The sequence below is a fragment of the Manis pentadactyla genome, chromosome 9 (assembly GCF_030020395.1).
Source record: "Manis pentadactyla isolate mManPen7 chromosome 9, mManPen7.hap1, whole genome shotgun sequence".
NCBI classification, from domain to species: Eukaryota; Metazoa; Chordata; class Mammalia; order Pholidota; family Manidae; genus Manis; species Manis pentadactyla.
In genome coordinates, this window is record NC_080027.1 from 43,468,710 (window position 1) to 43,485,084 (window position 16,375).

Consider the following 16,375-nt stretch of genomic DNA (forward strand, 5'->3'; position numbering starts at 1 on the left):
CTGTCTTCAAGATCCCAATTAGGTTTGGCTTGTGTCTGACTGTCTCTAGATTTATAACATTATGAGAGAAATGAGGCTCAGTCTTTTAAAAGCCTTGCTCTAAATTGGAGACCTTACCATCCTACCTAGATAATAGCTATAGATTTGCTCAAAATAAGTACTCACCATGCCTCTCTGAGTGGCAGAGTGGGAAGCAGATAGCCACATAACAGCCCAAGACCATAGCCATAAGCACCCCAGACTCCATGGACGAAAAGGCATGGATGAAGAATGTAGACTCTCTGAGGCATGGTGAAAATTCAAAAACATCCATATTATCTGGGTCTAAGACTCTGTTTTACCCCCTCTGCCTGGCTAGGTGTTTCCAAACAGTTAGATATTCTTTTGGAGCCAGAGTCTTCATTCCTTCCTTTTGCATCCTGTATGTCACCCCCTACTTGGGGGGATACAGTACTGAAGTCCAGCAGCACCTGGAAAACCAGACATAAGCCATCATTTTTCCTTCACTGGGTACTGGCGAAGGTGTGCTAAAGATTCCATCTCTCAAACTATATAATAATCTCTTTGGTTAATTATGAAAGGCATTGCTGTTTTTGCAGATATAACACTATAACTTCTTACATTTTATTGTTTCTAAAGCTCACAAAACCTCTGCAAGCTTATTTTACAGCAAGAAAAATAGAGCTAAAGGTAGTTGCATGATTTGCCCACTACCACGTGATAAATTAGTGCCAGGGCACAACTCCACACCACTGTTCTTGGTGGAACACACCACTGCCTTCATTAGATAATGATTGGTTGAGAAGTGGCCCCTGGCTGAGAAATGAAGATTGTTGCCCTATCATGGTTACAGCAGATGTGAATAGGACTTGCAAAATTACATGCTGAGTTATAGACAGATCTGCCATTGAATCCGGAGCCCCTAACACTACTCTGGACTGGCTCTAGAATACCCTTCGGGTTGGTCTTCTGGCATCTCTGGGTTTGGGCTGCTTTATCAAAATGGCCTCTTTGTTAACTCCTGCCCAGGAGCCTTAGTGGAGAGCTCGCCTATTGTACTTACTCTTTTAGGGGTGGTGACCCTTCTCAACCTGAGGGCACTGAGTCATATTGTCTGGCCCTTTCAAGAGACAGGGTCTCTCCTGTCCCTCATCTACATCCCAGACTCTCTGATGTTGTTTTCAGATACTGGAGATCCTCCTTATGTGATGCCTGTGAGCTTCCTCACTCCCTTCTTTGCCTCTGATTTTCTGCTCCCAGATGTTCTTTTTTGGGTGGACAGAGGAAGAGTGGAGCTGCCCTGGGACCCAAGTTTGTAGCTGGGGCTGAGGCCCTTGACAGGTGCCTTTTTCCTCTCTGCACTTTCACTGCTGTCCATGGATTCTCATGCCCTCACTATCAGCAATTCCCTTGTTCTTTTTACCCTCAGACTTATGAACTCAACACATGCAAAGTTAAGGCCACAAGTCATATGAATTGGATGGGACAGAATGTTAGGCAACCCTCGGTCACTTTTGGCGGTGTGTGAAGTTTTCAGTCGTAGTCCTGAGGGAAAGCACAGGGCGTGAGCTTGCTGGTGGGTTGAGGGATGAAATGTGCCTTCCTTAAAGGGTAGGGTTAGGCAGGTGGTATAATTTTCCTTCTTTCTTTCTCTGCTTTTAAATATGTCTGCACCCCCACCCACCATGGTGAGAACTCCTCTGAGCACAGGGCATAGGAAAGCAAAGTTAGGTCACCTTTTGTAAGCATTAGGACTGGGGCGATCCCACACTGAAGTTCAGATTCAGTTTTTTCTATATCCTAAAATATAGTCTAACTTGTGAGAACTCCGTGTAGCTTTTGGTTCAGGAAATATCTTTATAAGAACTATGTTTTCACAGTGATGGAGCTCAGCTTTCATCTGTGAGTATGGTTTTGAGTAGGTGATTGGTACCCACTGGCTCTGCGGGTTCTCACTTACTCCAGTCAAGATGTGGAAATAGTTTGTCCATCAGTTCAATCATGATGCTCAAGGCTGAAGGGAGAAAAGATACAATGGGCTTTGATCTTGCTATGGAAAACTTCAGAGAGATGTAGACTGTTTTCTCATTTGGAGTATCTAAAACTAAAGTATAGCAAGTAATGCTAGAGCAGGGGGTTTTGAAATACAGTGTCCTTCATGGCAGGATTGTGTATGAAGGACATGTTCTTACTTCTCTAGAGTTTCCCTGGAGTGTGCCGTGAATCTTCTGTCCATCTCAGAAGGAAACCCAGCCATCATGAAGCTCTGGACCTGGACCCCCCCATGAGTCAGGCCACCCTGCAGTGTGCTGCCTTGCCTTTCCTCTTCTTGGAGCCCCTGTGAGTTCTACTGCTCTCTGGGAAGGGCAGAGATGACTGGGGGACAGCAAACCACTCACCCTGAGCTCTGCTTCATTTTGACCGTATGCCACTCAAATTGGCTCCTGGGATTCAGCTTTTAGCAGAGGCTGCAGATTAGGGCCTATTTAAAGACCTGTTAAAGTCTGGCTTTTCCCTTCTCTCACGCATTAATTCTCCCCCTCCTCCTGAGTCCTACTACTTTCTAGTCACACTGGCCTCCTCTGAGACTGGAGATTAAAGCTGGAAGCATTAACCTCTTACTTTCCTCTCTCCTCTGTACACACAAAGGCCAAAGTAGGAGATTTGAATACATGTGTTAGAATGTGTGTTGTTGAGATTACCTGAGTGTGAGTTTATCTGTATTCATGTATTTTTGTTGGTCTGTATATGCATATTTATCATTGAAGGGCTATTTTGTGCAATGTGAAATTGTGTTAATCTTATATATGTTGATGTGTTTATCTGATGTCAATAAATTATTTGTTAATAAATATAAAGATATATTTGTTAGGGACTAGATCTGCATGTGAATATGTGTGTGTATAATCATGTGTAACTGTGCAAGTAGGAATAATCATTTGCATTAAGTATACATATTTTGTGTGACAGCATGGCTCTGTGAATACAAGGCCACTGAATATGTTGATGTGTTTATCTGATGTCAATAAATTATTTGTTAATAAATATAAAGATATATTTGTTAGGGACTAGATCTGCATGTGAATATGTGTGTGTATAATCATGTGTAACTGTGCAAGTAGGAATAATCATTTGCATTAAGTATACATATTTTGTGTGACAGCATGGCTCTGTGAATACAAGGCCACTGAATATGTTGATGTGTTTATCTGATGTCAATAAATTATTTGTTAATAAATATAAAGATATATTTGTTAGGGACTAGATCTGCATGTGAATATGTGTGTGTATAATCATGTGTAACTGTGCAAGTAGGAATAATCATTTGCATTAAGTATACATATTTTGTGTGACAGCATGGCTCTGTGAATACAAGGCCACTGAACACACACATGCTTTGTGAAGGCGTATGCTAGGTCCAAACCTGATAGTGTGAGTTTACATATTAGTGTATATATATATACGAATATGTATATGCAAGGTGGATGGGTTTGGTGAGGCTTCTGACAACCTATTTGTTGTCAGAAGTTTGACAAGTTCGATGTGGTTTGGAGGTACCCCCATTTCTGCATAGGTGCTTATCTGGACAGCAAAAGGGCTTCTGCCAGGAGGCCTCCCCATAGTTGTTCTTGAAACTATGAGGCTGGAAGGTCCTCCTCACTCAGCCTACCAGTTAAAGCAATGCAGTTTCCTCTTTCAATCCCTCTATAAGGCTCTACTAGTATTCTCTTTTTCATTTTTTCTCAGTTCTTCCTGTTGTGCAAGATGTCAAAGGAAGATTTGAGAAAAAATATTTGAATAGAGAAAGTAAGGATTTACTTTCAAAGGGTGCAGAGCAGTCAGACTCCAGAAGCTGTGCCTTGCAAAATCCAAGACCCAATGCTCATTTATAGGGACAAATCACACAGTTACCAAGCTTACTGGGTTTAGATTAATCTGCGTATGGTGTATCGTGATCATCATATTCACAAAGCTCATGGTTTATGTTAAGATATCAGCATAGCAGAAATTAGAGATTCAACTCTTTTTGTTAGGGAGTTGTGTTTACAGGAAATATTCAAGCTTTTATCATTTGGGGGATGAAGCTGACATTGTAATTTTGGATTTATCTCAGGTTGTAAATTGATTTTCTTTGTCTGCTTCTAACTGCGGTAGATGAAACACTCTGTATAACCAAAGTAGAAGACAGGGTCAGTTCTTTTTCTTCTTCATTTTTCTTTTTCTGGAGAAAATCTGCATTAACCTAGACCAAAATGTGACATTTGGGACAGGCCCTGAGTTTCCTCATCTGTTGCATCTTCCACAGCCCCAAATGGCATGGTGGCTCTAGGTGATGTGACACCAGGCTCTTGTGGAACTGCTTGTTAGGACAGCCACAATGATTTTCAAGTCTGGTCAGGCATGGCTTGCTGAAATGAGTGTATAACAGAAAGATTGCTCTTTTCTTGTTAGATCTTTTTAAAGGTCCTTTGTGGTTTGTGTCTTTCACAAGCTAGGATGGCTGCAGGCTGTATTGAGGACTTGTTTACCTGGCTCACAGCCCTGCTCTGACCCCTAGTCTCTATGTGTAAAAGTTTCTGGGCAGTATGGAGAACCCAGTTAAGGTTGGTTACTGTAAACTTCTAGCCACACCAATCTGTGAGTTTCATTTCTTAGGGTTGCAAAGGCTGAGATAGAGAATGAAGTTTGGAAAGAAAGTTCTGATGGAAGAAAATGTTATTGAGGATATTGATATGAGCCTCCTGGGTCAGCTCAGTATAGTTGTGTCCAGGTCCACAGCCTCATAGTTCTTATATCCTCACTTTGGTTGACGTTTATATCCACTGTACTTCAATCAATCATTTATGGACATAGGCTGGACTTTGTTACAGCTCAGAGCTACTCTATCTCTGAAGTCTTGAGCACCTCATTCCCAGTCCAGAATCTTACCTTTCTTGTTTTTTCATTCCATGTTTTCTACACCATCAGTTCCTTTAACTCCACATATTTTTCTAATCCTTTCAATACTTTTTTCTGTTAAAGTTCTTTTCTATAAAATCCTATCCTCGCAGTTCATTATTTCAACCATATTCATATGAATAATCTGAACACCTACTGATCACAGCTGCATTGAGAAGATCATCATGTCCTGCTACCCCAGTACCACTTAGCAACTATTAGACTAATAGCTAATGTACATTAGAAAAGGTGCTCTACATTATTACTTATAGGGAACAATAAATAAAACCACAATAAGATGCCATCATAAACTCATTAAAATAACTAAAATTAAATACATTGACAACATTAAGTATTGGCAAAAATGTGGGGCAGTTGAAGCACTCATGCACTGAGTACAGCACATCAGGAATCATTTTGGCAATTTCTAATAAAGATAAGCATCTTTTGACCATAAATTCTACTTGTAGTTCACACCCCAATTAAGAGGTTTATATATACATCCAAAATGTCTAAGAATGTTTATAGTAGCTTTATATATAACAGCTAAAATATGGAACCAACCCAAATATCTGTCAATCAGAGATGAATCAAATTTGGTACACTTATCCAGTAGCATAGTATGCAGCAAAAACAGAAAAAGAATAAAGAACTGGGAAAAAAGTAAATGTAGAAAATATCGTGGAATTTCAAACACAAAAGATAAAGAGTAAAGCCTGATGCCTTAAAATAGGAAACACATGACTCACAAAGAAAGACCAGTAATTTTAGTTTTAGTCTACACAAGTCTAGCAATCAATGGCTGAGATTTTTTCAGTAGTTTCTACATGCCAGGTTATATTCTAAAGGTTTTAAAACTGCATAGTTACATGTTCTCTACAACAACCAAATGAAATAAGTAATAGCATCCTCATTTTACAGGTAGAGAAACTAAGGCACAGAGAAGTTAAGTTTTTACACTGTCGACATATAGAACCAGAATGTTATCTCTAGTCTTACTCACTGCATTAACCTAGACCTTAAAAATATTCAGAATTACTGAAACAATTTTATATAGCCAATCTATCAATGAAGTATAAGAGCAAACAAAAATTTTAGATGAATTGGAACACATAAAATTCATCATTTTCTGTATCTGTATTTTTTCTTATTAAAACTGGAATACATGTCCAGAAAAATGAAATAAATATCCAATAAAGTTCAACAACTGGTAACCAAGCTTGAGAGGAAATTACTCAGGGGTGCCATAGGAAGTAATCCAAGGAAATCTGACATGCTTTAAAAAATGCAGTACGTATTAAGGCTGTGAGCAAAATATGACCTCAGAACAGAAATGGTGTGAGAAATTCAGAGCACAGGCCCCATCCTAGACCTAATGAATTGAAATATTTATTTTAACATGATCTTGAAGTTATTTGTATGGTAATTAATTTCATAAGCATCTAATTACCATTTATGAGTAAATAGCAGTAAGTCATTAGTGAGATGATGAAGAAAACCTGTCTTTATCCTGCATGCAGGGAAAATGGAAGATAGTTTACAGTCCAGAGAAAACTGAAAGTTGTCCTAGAAAACTATGGTCCAATATAAATTAAACATAAACGACATAATTATAGGCAATTAAATTAGTGTAAAATGAATGGATGCCTCCTCTTACAGTGGTATTTGTTTAGCGATACAGGCTGACATGTCATTCTTTTTGTCCTAATACATATTCTAGATTCTATGTTGAATCATGTTTAGTTAATCATAGTTTAGTCAAAATATATTTTCTTTGAGGTTCAAATGACTGAAATACAAATATGTAAAATTTAGTCATAGCAGTAAGACTGTATGTAATTCTATTACATCTTATCCAGGGAAATATGCTGTAGTGACTAAATTTGGGAACAGAAAAAGAAGAGAAGGAGGAAAGTATAAGTGTATTTCTTGCCTGCTTCTTACAGAGCAGCATATAGAATCTAAAGTTGGTGGAGGAAAAAAAAGACTGTTTATATTCATTGAAAAATATTATAAAGATAAATAAAGGAAGATGGGAAATATTTAACCTACTTTGGTCTAGTGTGGTGAGCCTCCTGAGAAATTCTAGTCCTTATACCTAGGATCACATTGTTCATCTCCAAACCCCAAGAGACCCTTGCAGCAGCCCTGTGTTACGTGCTGGGCTCCTTGTAGAAGACCAGGTCCAAGAGCTGTGCACATACATACTCGGCTGGGCAGTGAGTGGGAAGGGCAGCTCTCCCTCTGTTGGGAGCCAGGTAAGATGCAGCACCACAAAGAGCAGACCAAGAAGAGGAACTGTTAGAGCTACCCTGGCAGGCAAGGGATAGAACAGAGAAAGGGATTGTTTGTGGGGTTGCAGGTACTTAGAGTCAAAGGACTGCAAATCAGAGAGGCTCAGAGGGACAGGCTGAAGTTGCAGGAATTAAGTGAGAAATCCGCAAGAAGTTTTCAAACAAATTTTCTTTCCAGGAGAAAAACATCAAGTCACTTATGTCAAGGAAATGGAGCAAATTGTGATTCTGTCTGGCCCCAATTTAACATTTATTGTATACTCTTTTTGTTGTTTCACTTAGGCTTTGAATTTGACTGATTTCTGCATCCCTATTTGTTAGAAAATAAGGTTTTTGAGTTTTCATTTAGCCTCAACTCCATATTTTTACAGGATCCTCATAGTCTGAGTTTTCTAATAGCTGTCTTAATAGAAACCATTTATATTCAGAAAGAAGTACTTCACATGCATCTTGGCATCTGCCCTCCACAAAAACAACTGGAAAGAGGCAAATCAGGGATATTTTTAAACCCAAGGTTTACAGATGAGGAATCTTAAATGGGAATTTGTTACCCAAATCCTACTCCTGTCAGTGTTGGAACAGAAATTTCTATCTTCACCTTTATTATGCTATTGGACCAGAATAATACATCCCAATGTCCACCATTTCCTTCATGACCAAAACCTCTGGACACAGAAATCTAATGTTATTGTTTCCTGTTCCCAACTCCCTCACCATCAATTAAACCACAGGCTGTCACCAAAGAAACAGATGCACAATCTGGTTTACAGCAGATGCAGCAATATTCTTTGTTCTTGGCCTTTTAATGTATGTATGACATACTGTACTTCTTGTTTTGTTTACAGATACCTTTTGTAATCAGTAGTATTTAAGTTTGATGTAGTATTCTATGTCAATATTTTAATTTCACCCTATTTAAGAAGGCATTCCTTAAAAAAGTCATAAATGCATTTTCTCTTGTGTGTTTTGTTACTATTAAAGGAGTTTTGTTTTGCCTTGAAATTCTTAATACAAATACAGTGATCTGTGTAAAAAAAGAATATTTCATAAATTGTCAGCCAATTGACCAAACATCATTTATCACACGTTATAGTGTGATGTATCACACATCTTAGTGATAAAAGATGCCATTGTCATTATATTCTATCCTCATTCATACTTTTTTTGAAATGATATTCTTTTACTGGGATATGTATATTTAAATCTTTGGCAATATTGTACTTTGTTAATTATAACATCTTTATATTATATTTTGAAAGGACAAGTCCCCTCTGTTGTTTTCAATATGTACTGAATATATTTGCACATTTTAGGGTACCAAATACATTTTAGGATCCATCTGTCACTATCCATTAAAAAACTGTTGTTTGTTATTGATTGATAATGCTTTAATTTATGAGAGCATTTATTTAATTTTTTGAGAGTATAATGGGAGAATTCACATCTTTACCCTTTTGAAAAGTCTTACATTTAGGAAAGTGATAAAGGACTTTATTTATATTCTTCAATAAATGTTTGCAGACTTTTCTCCCTGACAATCACAGACTTTTTGTTATACCAATACATTTTACAGTTTTATGGCAATTGTAAATAAATCTTTATTTTTATAAAATTTTCTCAGTGGTTAATTCCAGGAAGTTATTAATGTATGATATTGATCTTTTATCTGGTCACTTTGATAAATTCTGTTTTAAGAGATTGCAGTCTGCTCTTTTGGATTTTATAGGGAAAATCAATCAAAATCTATATAGAGACGTTTTTACTCCTTTTCAAAAGTAGCACTCTCCCTTTTTATTTGCCGGTCTTTTTCCATTTACTAAGACTTTCCATTAAGTGTTGAATAGTAGTTGTGATAGCAGTTACCTTTATTTTGTTCCTGATTTTAATAGGAATTCTTTTAATTTTTCATCAGTAAATATGTTTGTTTTAAATTTCTAGAAGATATCTTTCATTCAGGAACTTATTTTCTTCCTAAATATTAAAAATTTTATCATGAGTTACCATTGAATTTTCTGATTTTTTCATCTCTTGATCAGTTTCCCATCTTTAATCTATAATATATTTCTTAAACTGAATTATTTTTTTCATTCATAAGAAATGAAATTCATATTTAGAATGGAGTGCTTCACATACATCTTGGCATCTAACCTTCACAGAAATAAGCAGAAATAAACAGATTGGGGCTATTTTTAAACTCCAAGATTTACAGATGAGGAATCTTAGGTGAAAATTCAGGGATATTTGTTAGACTAGTTTAGAGATTCCTCCTATGCATTCCTCAGCCTTATGAATGAAAGTGTTGAGGTCATATATGCAGGTTCCAACTCCAGCTTTTCTACTGCCTACCTGCATAATTTGGGGCAAATTATTTAATCACTTCAAATATCAGTTTCCCCTATATTAAGGATAACAATTTTTTGGACTTCATTGTATAGTTGTGATGATTGGATGAGATTATGGATATGAGTATTATTGTGTCAGGTACATAGTATGTATTCAAGAAATGCTGGCCATTATGGTGTTTTGTGTTTCAGGACTAATTTGTGCTACTGTTTATCAAAATGTAGTGCTTACTGTGCTGGGTTAAAATAATGGCAAGGTTTGCCTTTTTTTTCTTTTTCTCTCTTCTCCTTCCTTCTTCCCTCCCTGGCCTCTGTCTCTCAGTTTTTTCTTCCCTCCCTCCCTCCCTCCCTCCCTCCCTCCCTTCCTTCCTTCTTTCCTTCCTTCCTCCCTCCCTCCCTTCCTTCTTTCCTTCCTTCCTTCCTTCCTTCCTTCCTTCCTTCCTTCCTTCCTTCCTTCCTTCCTTCCTTCCTTCCTTCCTTCCTTCCTTCCTTCCTTCCTTCTTTCTCTCTATCTTTGTTGTATATGTGGTTTCTCTCAACAATTAATGCAGTGCATTATAAAGATTAACTTGGGGGATTATTTGTTGAATCTTAATTTTCTCATATGAAAAATGTGTCTACTACTACCCACCTCCTGGAGTTGATGTGTGAATAAAATTATATAATGCATGTAAAATGTCAGTAACAAAAGGAACTCTCAATAAGTGGGAGCTATACTTAGTTTTCTTAGGATGGCTGTTTGGACCATCCTGTCATCACATATATAAATGTGTGTCTTGGTGATGTCTTTGAGATTTATGGATATTTCCCAGGATACTTAATAATATATGCATTTCCAATGTGACTTGAATTTTCAGAGCTTTACTTCAGAATCAAAAATTTATTTTAAAAGTACTGGAAATGAAATTTTTCATATTGTTCAAGTATTCTTCTGGGAAATTTTATAGCAGGGATGACTTAATTGTGATTTTTCTTGCCACCAAAGAGAATTAAGGATGTAAGAAAATTTGATGTGAAATAATTCAGGGAATTCTGTCTTCTCAATAAATGAGATATACTGAGAGGCAGGGAGAGAGGTTTCCAGAACTAGAAAACTCAGAAAATACTAAAGTTCTTGGAGAATCATCACTAGTAATTCAGCAAATGACAGAGTGCCAGAAAGATGTTCTAAGTTATTAGCTATATATATTTATTACATGTTATAGTCAATTATTCAAACATTCCTGTCTTCTCAGTCCCTCACTATGCTGGTCCTCAATAATACCAATGCTCAGCCTGTGACCTTCCTTCTGACGGGAATCCCAGGCCTGAGAGCAGCCCAGGTCTGGATCTCCATTCCTTTTTGTCTTCTGTACATCATCGCCCTCTCTGGGAACAGCATGATCCTGTTTGTAGTCCTCCGTGAGCAGAGCCTCCATGAGCCCATGTATTATTTTCTCTCTATGCTTTCAGCCACAGACCTGAGCTTGTCTCTGTGCACACTTTCTACTACCCTTGGTGTCTTCTGGTTTGAAGCCCAGGAAATTAACTTAAATGCCTGCATTGCCCAGATGTTCTTTCTCCATGGATTTACTTTCATGGAGTCTGGGGTTCTGCTGGCCATGGCCTTTGATCGTTTTGTGGCCATCTGTGATCCACTGAGATACAGCACCATCCTCACCAATGCCAGGATTACACAGATTGGAATGAGCATGCTGATGAGGAATGTTGCTGTCATGTTGCCAGTTGTGCTGTTTGTCAAGAGGCTGTCCTTCTGCAGGTCTACAGTCCTTTCGCATTCTTATTGCTACCATGTTGATCTCATTCAGCTCTCTTGCACAGACAACAGAATCAACAGCATCCTTGGCCTCTTTGCACTCTTCTCCACAACTGGGTTTGACTGCCCTTGCATCTTGCTCTCCTATATCCTGATTATCCAATCTGTCCTCAGCATTGCTTCCTCGGAGGGTCGGCAGAAAGCCTTCAGCACCTGCATATCTCACATCAGTGCTGTTGCCATCTTCTACATACCTCTCATCAGCCTGTCTCTTGTTCATCGCTATGGCCATTCAGCACCTCCATTTGTCCACACCATCATGGCCAATGTCTTCTTGCTTATCCCTCCTGTGCTCAACCCTATCATTTACAGTGTGAAGACTAAGAAGATTCGAAGGACTATTGCCAAGATCTTAATTCAGAAGCAGCTCCACATCTAATCCTTAGTTATCTCAGAGTAGAGATAAAGCCAATTAAGAATGAGTGTTTTGGTTGAATGGGATAATTGTCTCTGGAGTGCCTAGATATGCCTCCAATAGTCCAAATTATGCAACTTATATATTGTATAATATTTGCTTAGTTTCCTTATCAATAAGTCATATTAGTACCACCTAAATTATGGTTTTGTTTTCAAGGTAAAGTGAGATAATGTATGTCAACAACTCAACTATTCATATTTGCAAGTAGTATAAGACCTCAATAAAATATTCATTCAGAATCTGCATGAAATTCTAAAAGTCCGGATTTAATGTAGGAAACATTATTAATAAACCACTTGTTCTTTTCTGAATGCTTTGCAAAAAGTGTTCCAATTAATTGGAATTTTTTTCTTCTTAAAACTCTTGATTCTCTACATGCCTCCAAAATAGCAGTACTGTAGAGTGAATCCTAAAAAACAATGTAATTCAACAGAGGATCTTATGTAGGTAGAATTATTTTGTCTTTTATTATGTGTAGGGGCTACAAAATGGCATATCAAATGCTCAGGATCAGTTATTGTTGCTGTTAGCTGAACATTAAAAGTTGATAATAACATTACTAACAACCCATGACTGAGGATCACAGACTTCCCAATATTTTCCTAAGAGTAACCTTGATAAAAGCAAACTCATACTTCCGGCTCATGTTTCATCTCTGTCTCTGCTGTTGTGATTGCATCTGCGGGCCTGCTGGGTCAGCTGTGATGGAGCCAAGGCTGGCTGACATTTACATGTAGGCTCTTTCTCCCTGGTTATTAAGTTCCTTCTCTGAGGTGGGCATTGTTTGGTGGGTATTAGCATGAAATACAAAGATTTCCACCCTCTATGTCCACTTCAATATGTACTTCACATACATCTTCTATAGACTTCTTTATCCCTCTTTTTCCAAGGTTGCTACTTCCATCCACTGAGCAGCTATCCAGGCCTTTTAGCAAAGTACTAAAGTCCAGATGTACTCACATAGCTCAAACAGCCTTTTATTCTACATAAAGTTAACAACAAAGGGCACTGCCAATTATGAGAATTTTCCTTCATTATTCTTTTATTTTATGGAAACCCATTATGTGGGGCTCTGTACCCTGTATTCTATTTTTGGTTAGCACCAAATTGGCCACCAATCCGTCCAAGAACCAAGCCTGAATATTTTCCACCTTTTCCAGCAACTTATCAGGAACCCCCAGTAAGGTTATGGATAGGAATTAGTGAAGAGACATCAATATAACAGTGATAGGTGTTATGGGATTTGGGGACAACAATTCACATAATTTATTTATGTTTTTTTCGAACTTGTACTTTGTTCTTCCTAATTTAATTGTTCAAATTTCATAGATGTGATAACAACATGAGAGTTTTCCTAGTTTATAAGTGTAATATTGCCAATTACATACTTAGGCTTCTGTGGGATAATCACAGGTAGAGTTGAAAATCATTGGATTCACTATGGCATAAACTTTGTCCAGAATTACATTAATTACATCTGGCCTCAATAATCTCATAATTTAACCAAAAAAATAACATAATGGTATGTTTGGTTGCCTATTATCAGTGAGAGATTATATTTTCTGTCACATAGTCCTCAAAGAATCTGGGTATTCTCCTTTCCCCAATGAATGAGTGCATTTGTAAATGGACATTGGTCCATTTTGGGGAAGATCTGGATAATTTTTATTCCATATTTACTTTGGCATTGCAAATTATTTCATCAAGGCACCAAGACTCATGTTCAGTTAATGGGCTCTGGATATGTACAATGACTTAAATCTTTAAAGAGACTGAGGGACCATAATTTCCCATTTGGGTGCTGGATGTCAGTCTGATGCTCAGAAGTTCTTGATTTTAAATGTATTTCACACCATCTACGTAGCTTGTCTCCAAGAACATTTCCATTTATCATGACAGATCGCTGTGGTACCTGTCACACTGATGGCCATTCTGGCCTTGCTACTCTCCACAGTATTACATATGCCTTACTTTTTTCTTAAGTGCAGCCATGTGGTCTCAGGATCCCACTATCCTCCCTGTTAATAGGGAGTCCAGTTCACTAGAAACAGATTTCATTGTCAAGTTCAGCCTGCAGAGCACAGCAACTACTGAACCATTCAAAGATACCAGGTACCCTGTTACAAATGCATTGTTTATTGCCTCAGTGAAGAAGGGCCCTCACTTTCCTCCCAGAGAAGATAGTCATGCGATAAATTCTCTGATCCTAAACAATAAATCCAAATAATTATGTCTTGACATGTCCATCTCCTTGAGATTTCTATAGGCTATAGTATGCCTAGTGGATCTGGCATCTCCATCTAATTTGCTATAGGTCATTATCATGTTCAATTGTCAAGCACCTCTCACAGCTGTGCATTATCACAGTTTCCAGGTATCCTTGATACAATAGTGAACCCCAAATCATGGATGAGTGTTCTCTCAAAAATAGTTCTTCTCTATGCTGATTCATGTTCATACTGCCAGCCACTTCTGCTGCTGTCCCAGATCTAACACCTTTGAGATCCACTCCTGCATGCATTTATGTGGTTCTAGTTAGTACCATTAGGTAGGTTCTGTGATGACTTCAGTGGTTAAGCTGTTTTTCCCCAAAATGCTAATAGCATTTCTCTTCTCGGGCTTTGCTGAAATCTGACTACTTATTGACTTGGGTATAGTGAGAAGTGAAGGGAACAGATCTCGCAGAGGAAAAACATCATCTTATAAGACATTTCCTTCAGGTTTGTATTTGTAAAGTCTCCAGACCAGATAAAAAAAAATACCCTTTGTAATATGAGGAAAGAGCTCCTGCAGCTTTGGGATATTCAAAAGTTTCAAGATTTTTAGGCTTATTCATGCAAATGTCAACATCCCATGAGTGAGGATTGTACCACTCCCCCATTTTTTTATTCCTGGTGTTTTTCACTGTTCTGCCTTTATAAAAAAAGATCTGTCAAAATTGAGCATTCAGTCTGCCATGCAGCTCTGTTACTTTTCCAGTCAAATCATTTGCTGAATTTTTAGAACTATATGATCTTTGGCTGAATAAGATAAAGGTACATAGGGGCCCTCTGACTTTCACAGCATGGCCCGAGTTGTCAGTTGCCTATCCTAATCTTATCATTTTCTATTTTAAGTTTTCCAATACAAACAACAGTTAGCTCATTCCATAGTCTTTACAGTTAGTGTTTTAAGTACAAATGGGAGACCAAATTTGAGATCCACAGTCATCATATAACCTAACATCTCACCGTCCACCTGAATCCCATCCAATCAACCATAAGTGAGACTCTTACTAACAGTGATGCCACTACATTTTAGGAATCATTGTTAGCACACTGACCACTGGCAACAGGCTCTTAGTTGTCAAATGACCATATTATTGATAATGCGATTCCAGGGAGTAGGAGGGAGGTCCAGCTGAAATCAAAGAGGGAAGGATGGTAGAATGATACAAAATTTTCTCACCTATTTGGACAGTGTTATTGGTATCTAATCAGGAGAGACAGAAACCACACAATGATTTGAAAAGGAGAAGTTTAATGTAAATAGTTATATTAACAGGGAAGTAGACTAGTGTGGAAATTGGCTAGTAAGAGTTAAAAGAGAATTATAAAGAATCTATAAGAAGCAGATATAAGAAGCAACCATTACTCTTAAGGCAGAATACCCAGTGAAGAGCATTTCTCACCCTCCACTAAGTCTGTGAAGCTACAAAGGTTCCTTATGGGTGAGGCTTGCCAAAAATCTGCCCCCTGGAAGTGCCAGGAAGGGCTTCCACTGGAAGGTGCCAAGTCTCTGAACTCTTAGGTGCCAGAGAAGCTTATGGCTTCTGGGCACTGCTGGAACTGAGATATGGAGAGGCTGCCCTCTGCAGGACTGTATTACATTTCCACGGTGAGGCTCAGGCTAGGGTAGCTCCAGGCTGTGCTTTTGGGATGAAGGCTGGGTGGCCAGTTTGCCCAGTGAGGTTCCAGATATCTCTTGTCCTACAGAAAAGCCATCCTTGCTCTCTTTTTATTGCTCCTTTGGGTGTAAGCTCTATTTCCCCTTCTAATACCATTAGTCAATTAGGGTGACATACTTATCAACTTCTGTTTCTTTATGTTTTGTTTTGTTTTTTAAAACCTCAACTAGAGCGCTCCTCTCTCTGAGGTTGCCCACACTTTCTAAGTGTGTAACTTTTTAATCTTAAACTCTTTCTCTCCAACCTTCAGGGCACTCCTCTCTCTGAGGTCGCCTGCACTTCGTCTCTAAGTAACTTTAAATAAAACGTTTACTCTGTTTCACTAAAAAAAATAATAAATAAATAAATAAAATAAAACCTCAACTAGAGAAGATAAATGGTTCAGAAAAAGGTTTTCACGGGCCAAGTGTTTTAAGGATGGAGGTATCTCCAGGGCAATGGGAATGTGCTATGAGCAGGTAAAGCATATAGACGTCGTCTTAGAGAGGGGTTTATTTATAGGGAAAATTTGTCATGATTAAATTCATAGCTTTTTATGTTAAAATTATAATATTAACCATCAATAAATAAGAAGAAGGGACTGGCAGCGATTTCAATTGGAGAAAGAAAAATAGGAGAAAG

The 16,375-nt window shown here is 38.0% G+C and overlaps 1 protein-coding gene across 1 annotated transcript; it reads left to right on the forward strand.

Annotated features, from left to right (window-relative positions):
* The first annotated feature begins 10,788 nt into the window (after positions 1 to 10,788).
* LOC118912143 (olfactory receptor 51F2) lies at positions 10,789 to 11,769 on the forward strand. The gene has a single exon (XM_036884942.2). It carries the CDS (start codon positions 10,819 to 10,821, stop codon positions 11,767 to 11,769), a length of 951 nt encoding a protein of 316 aa, XP_036740837.2. The 5' UTR covers positions 10,789 to 10,818.
* Positions 11,770 to 16,375: the final 4,606 nt, after the last annotated feature.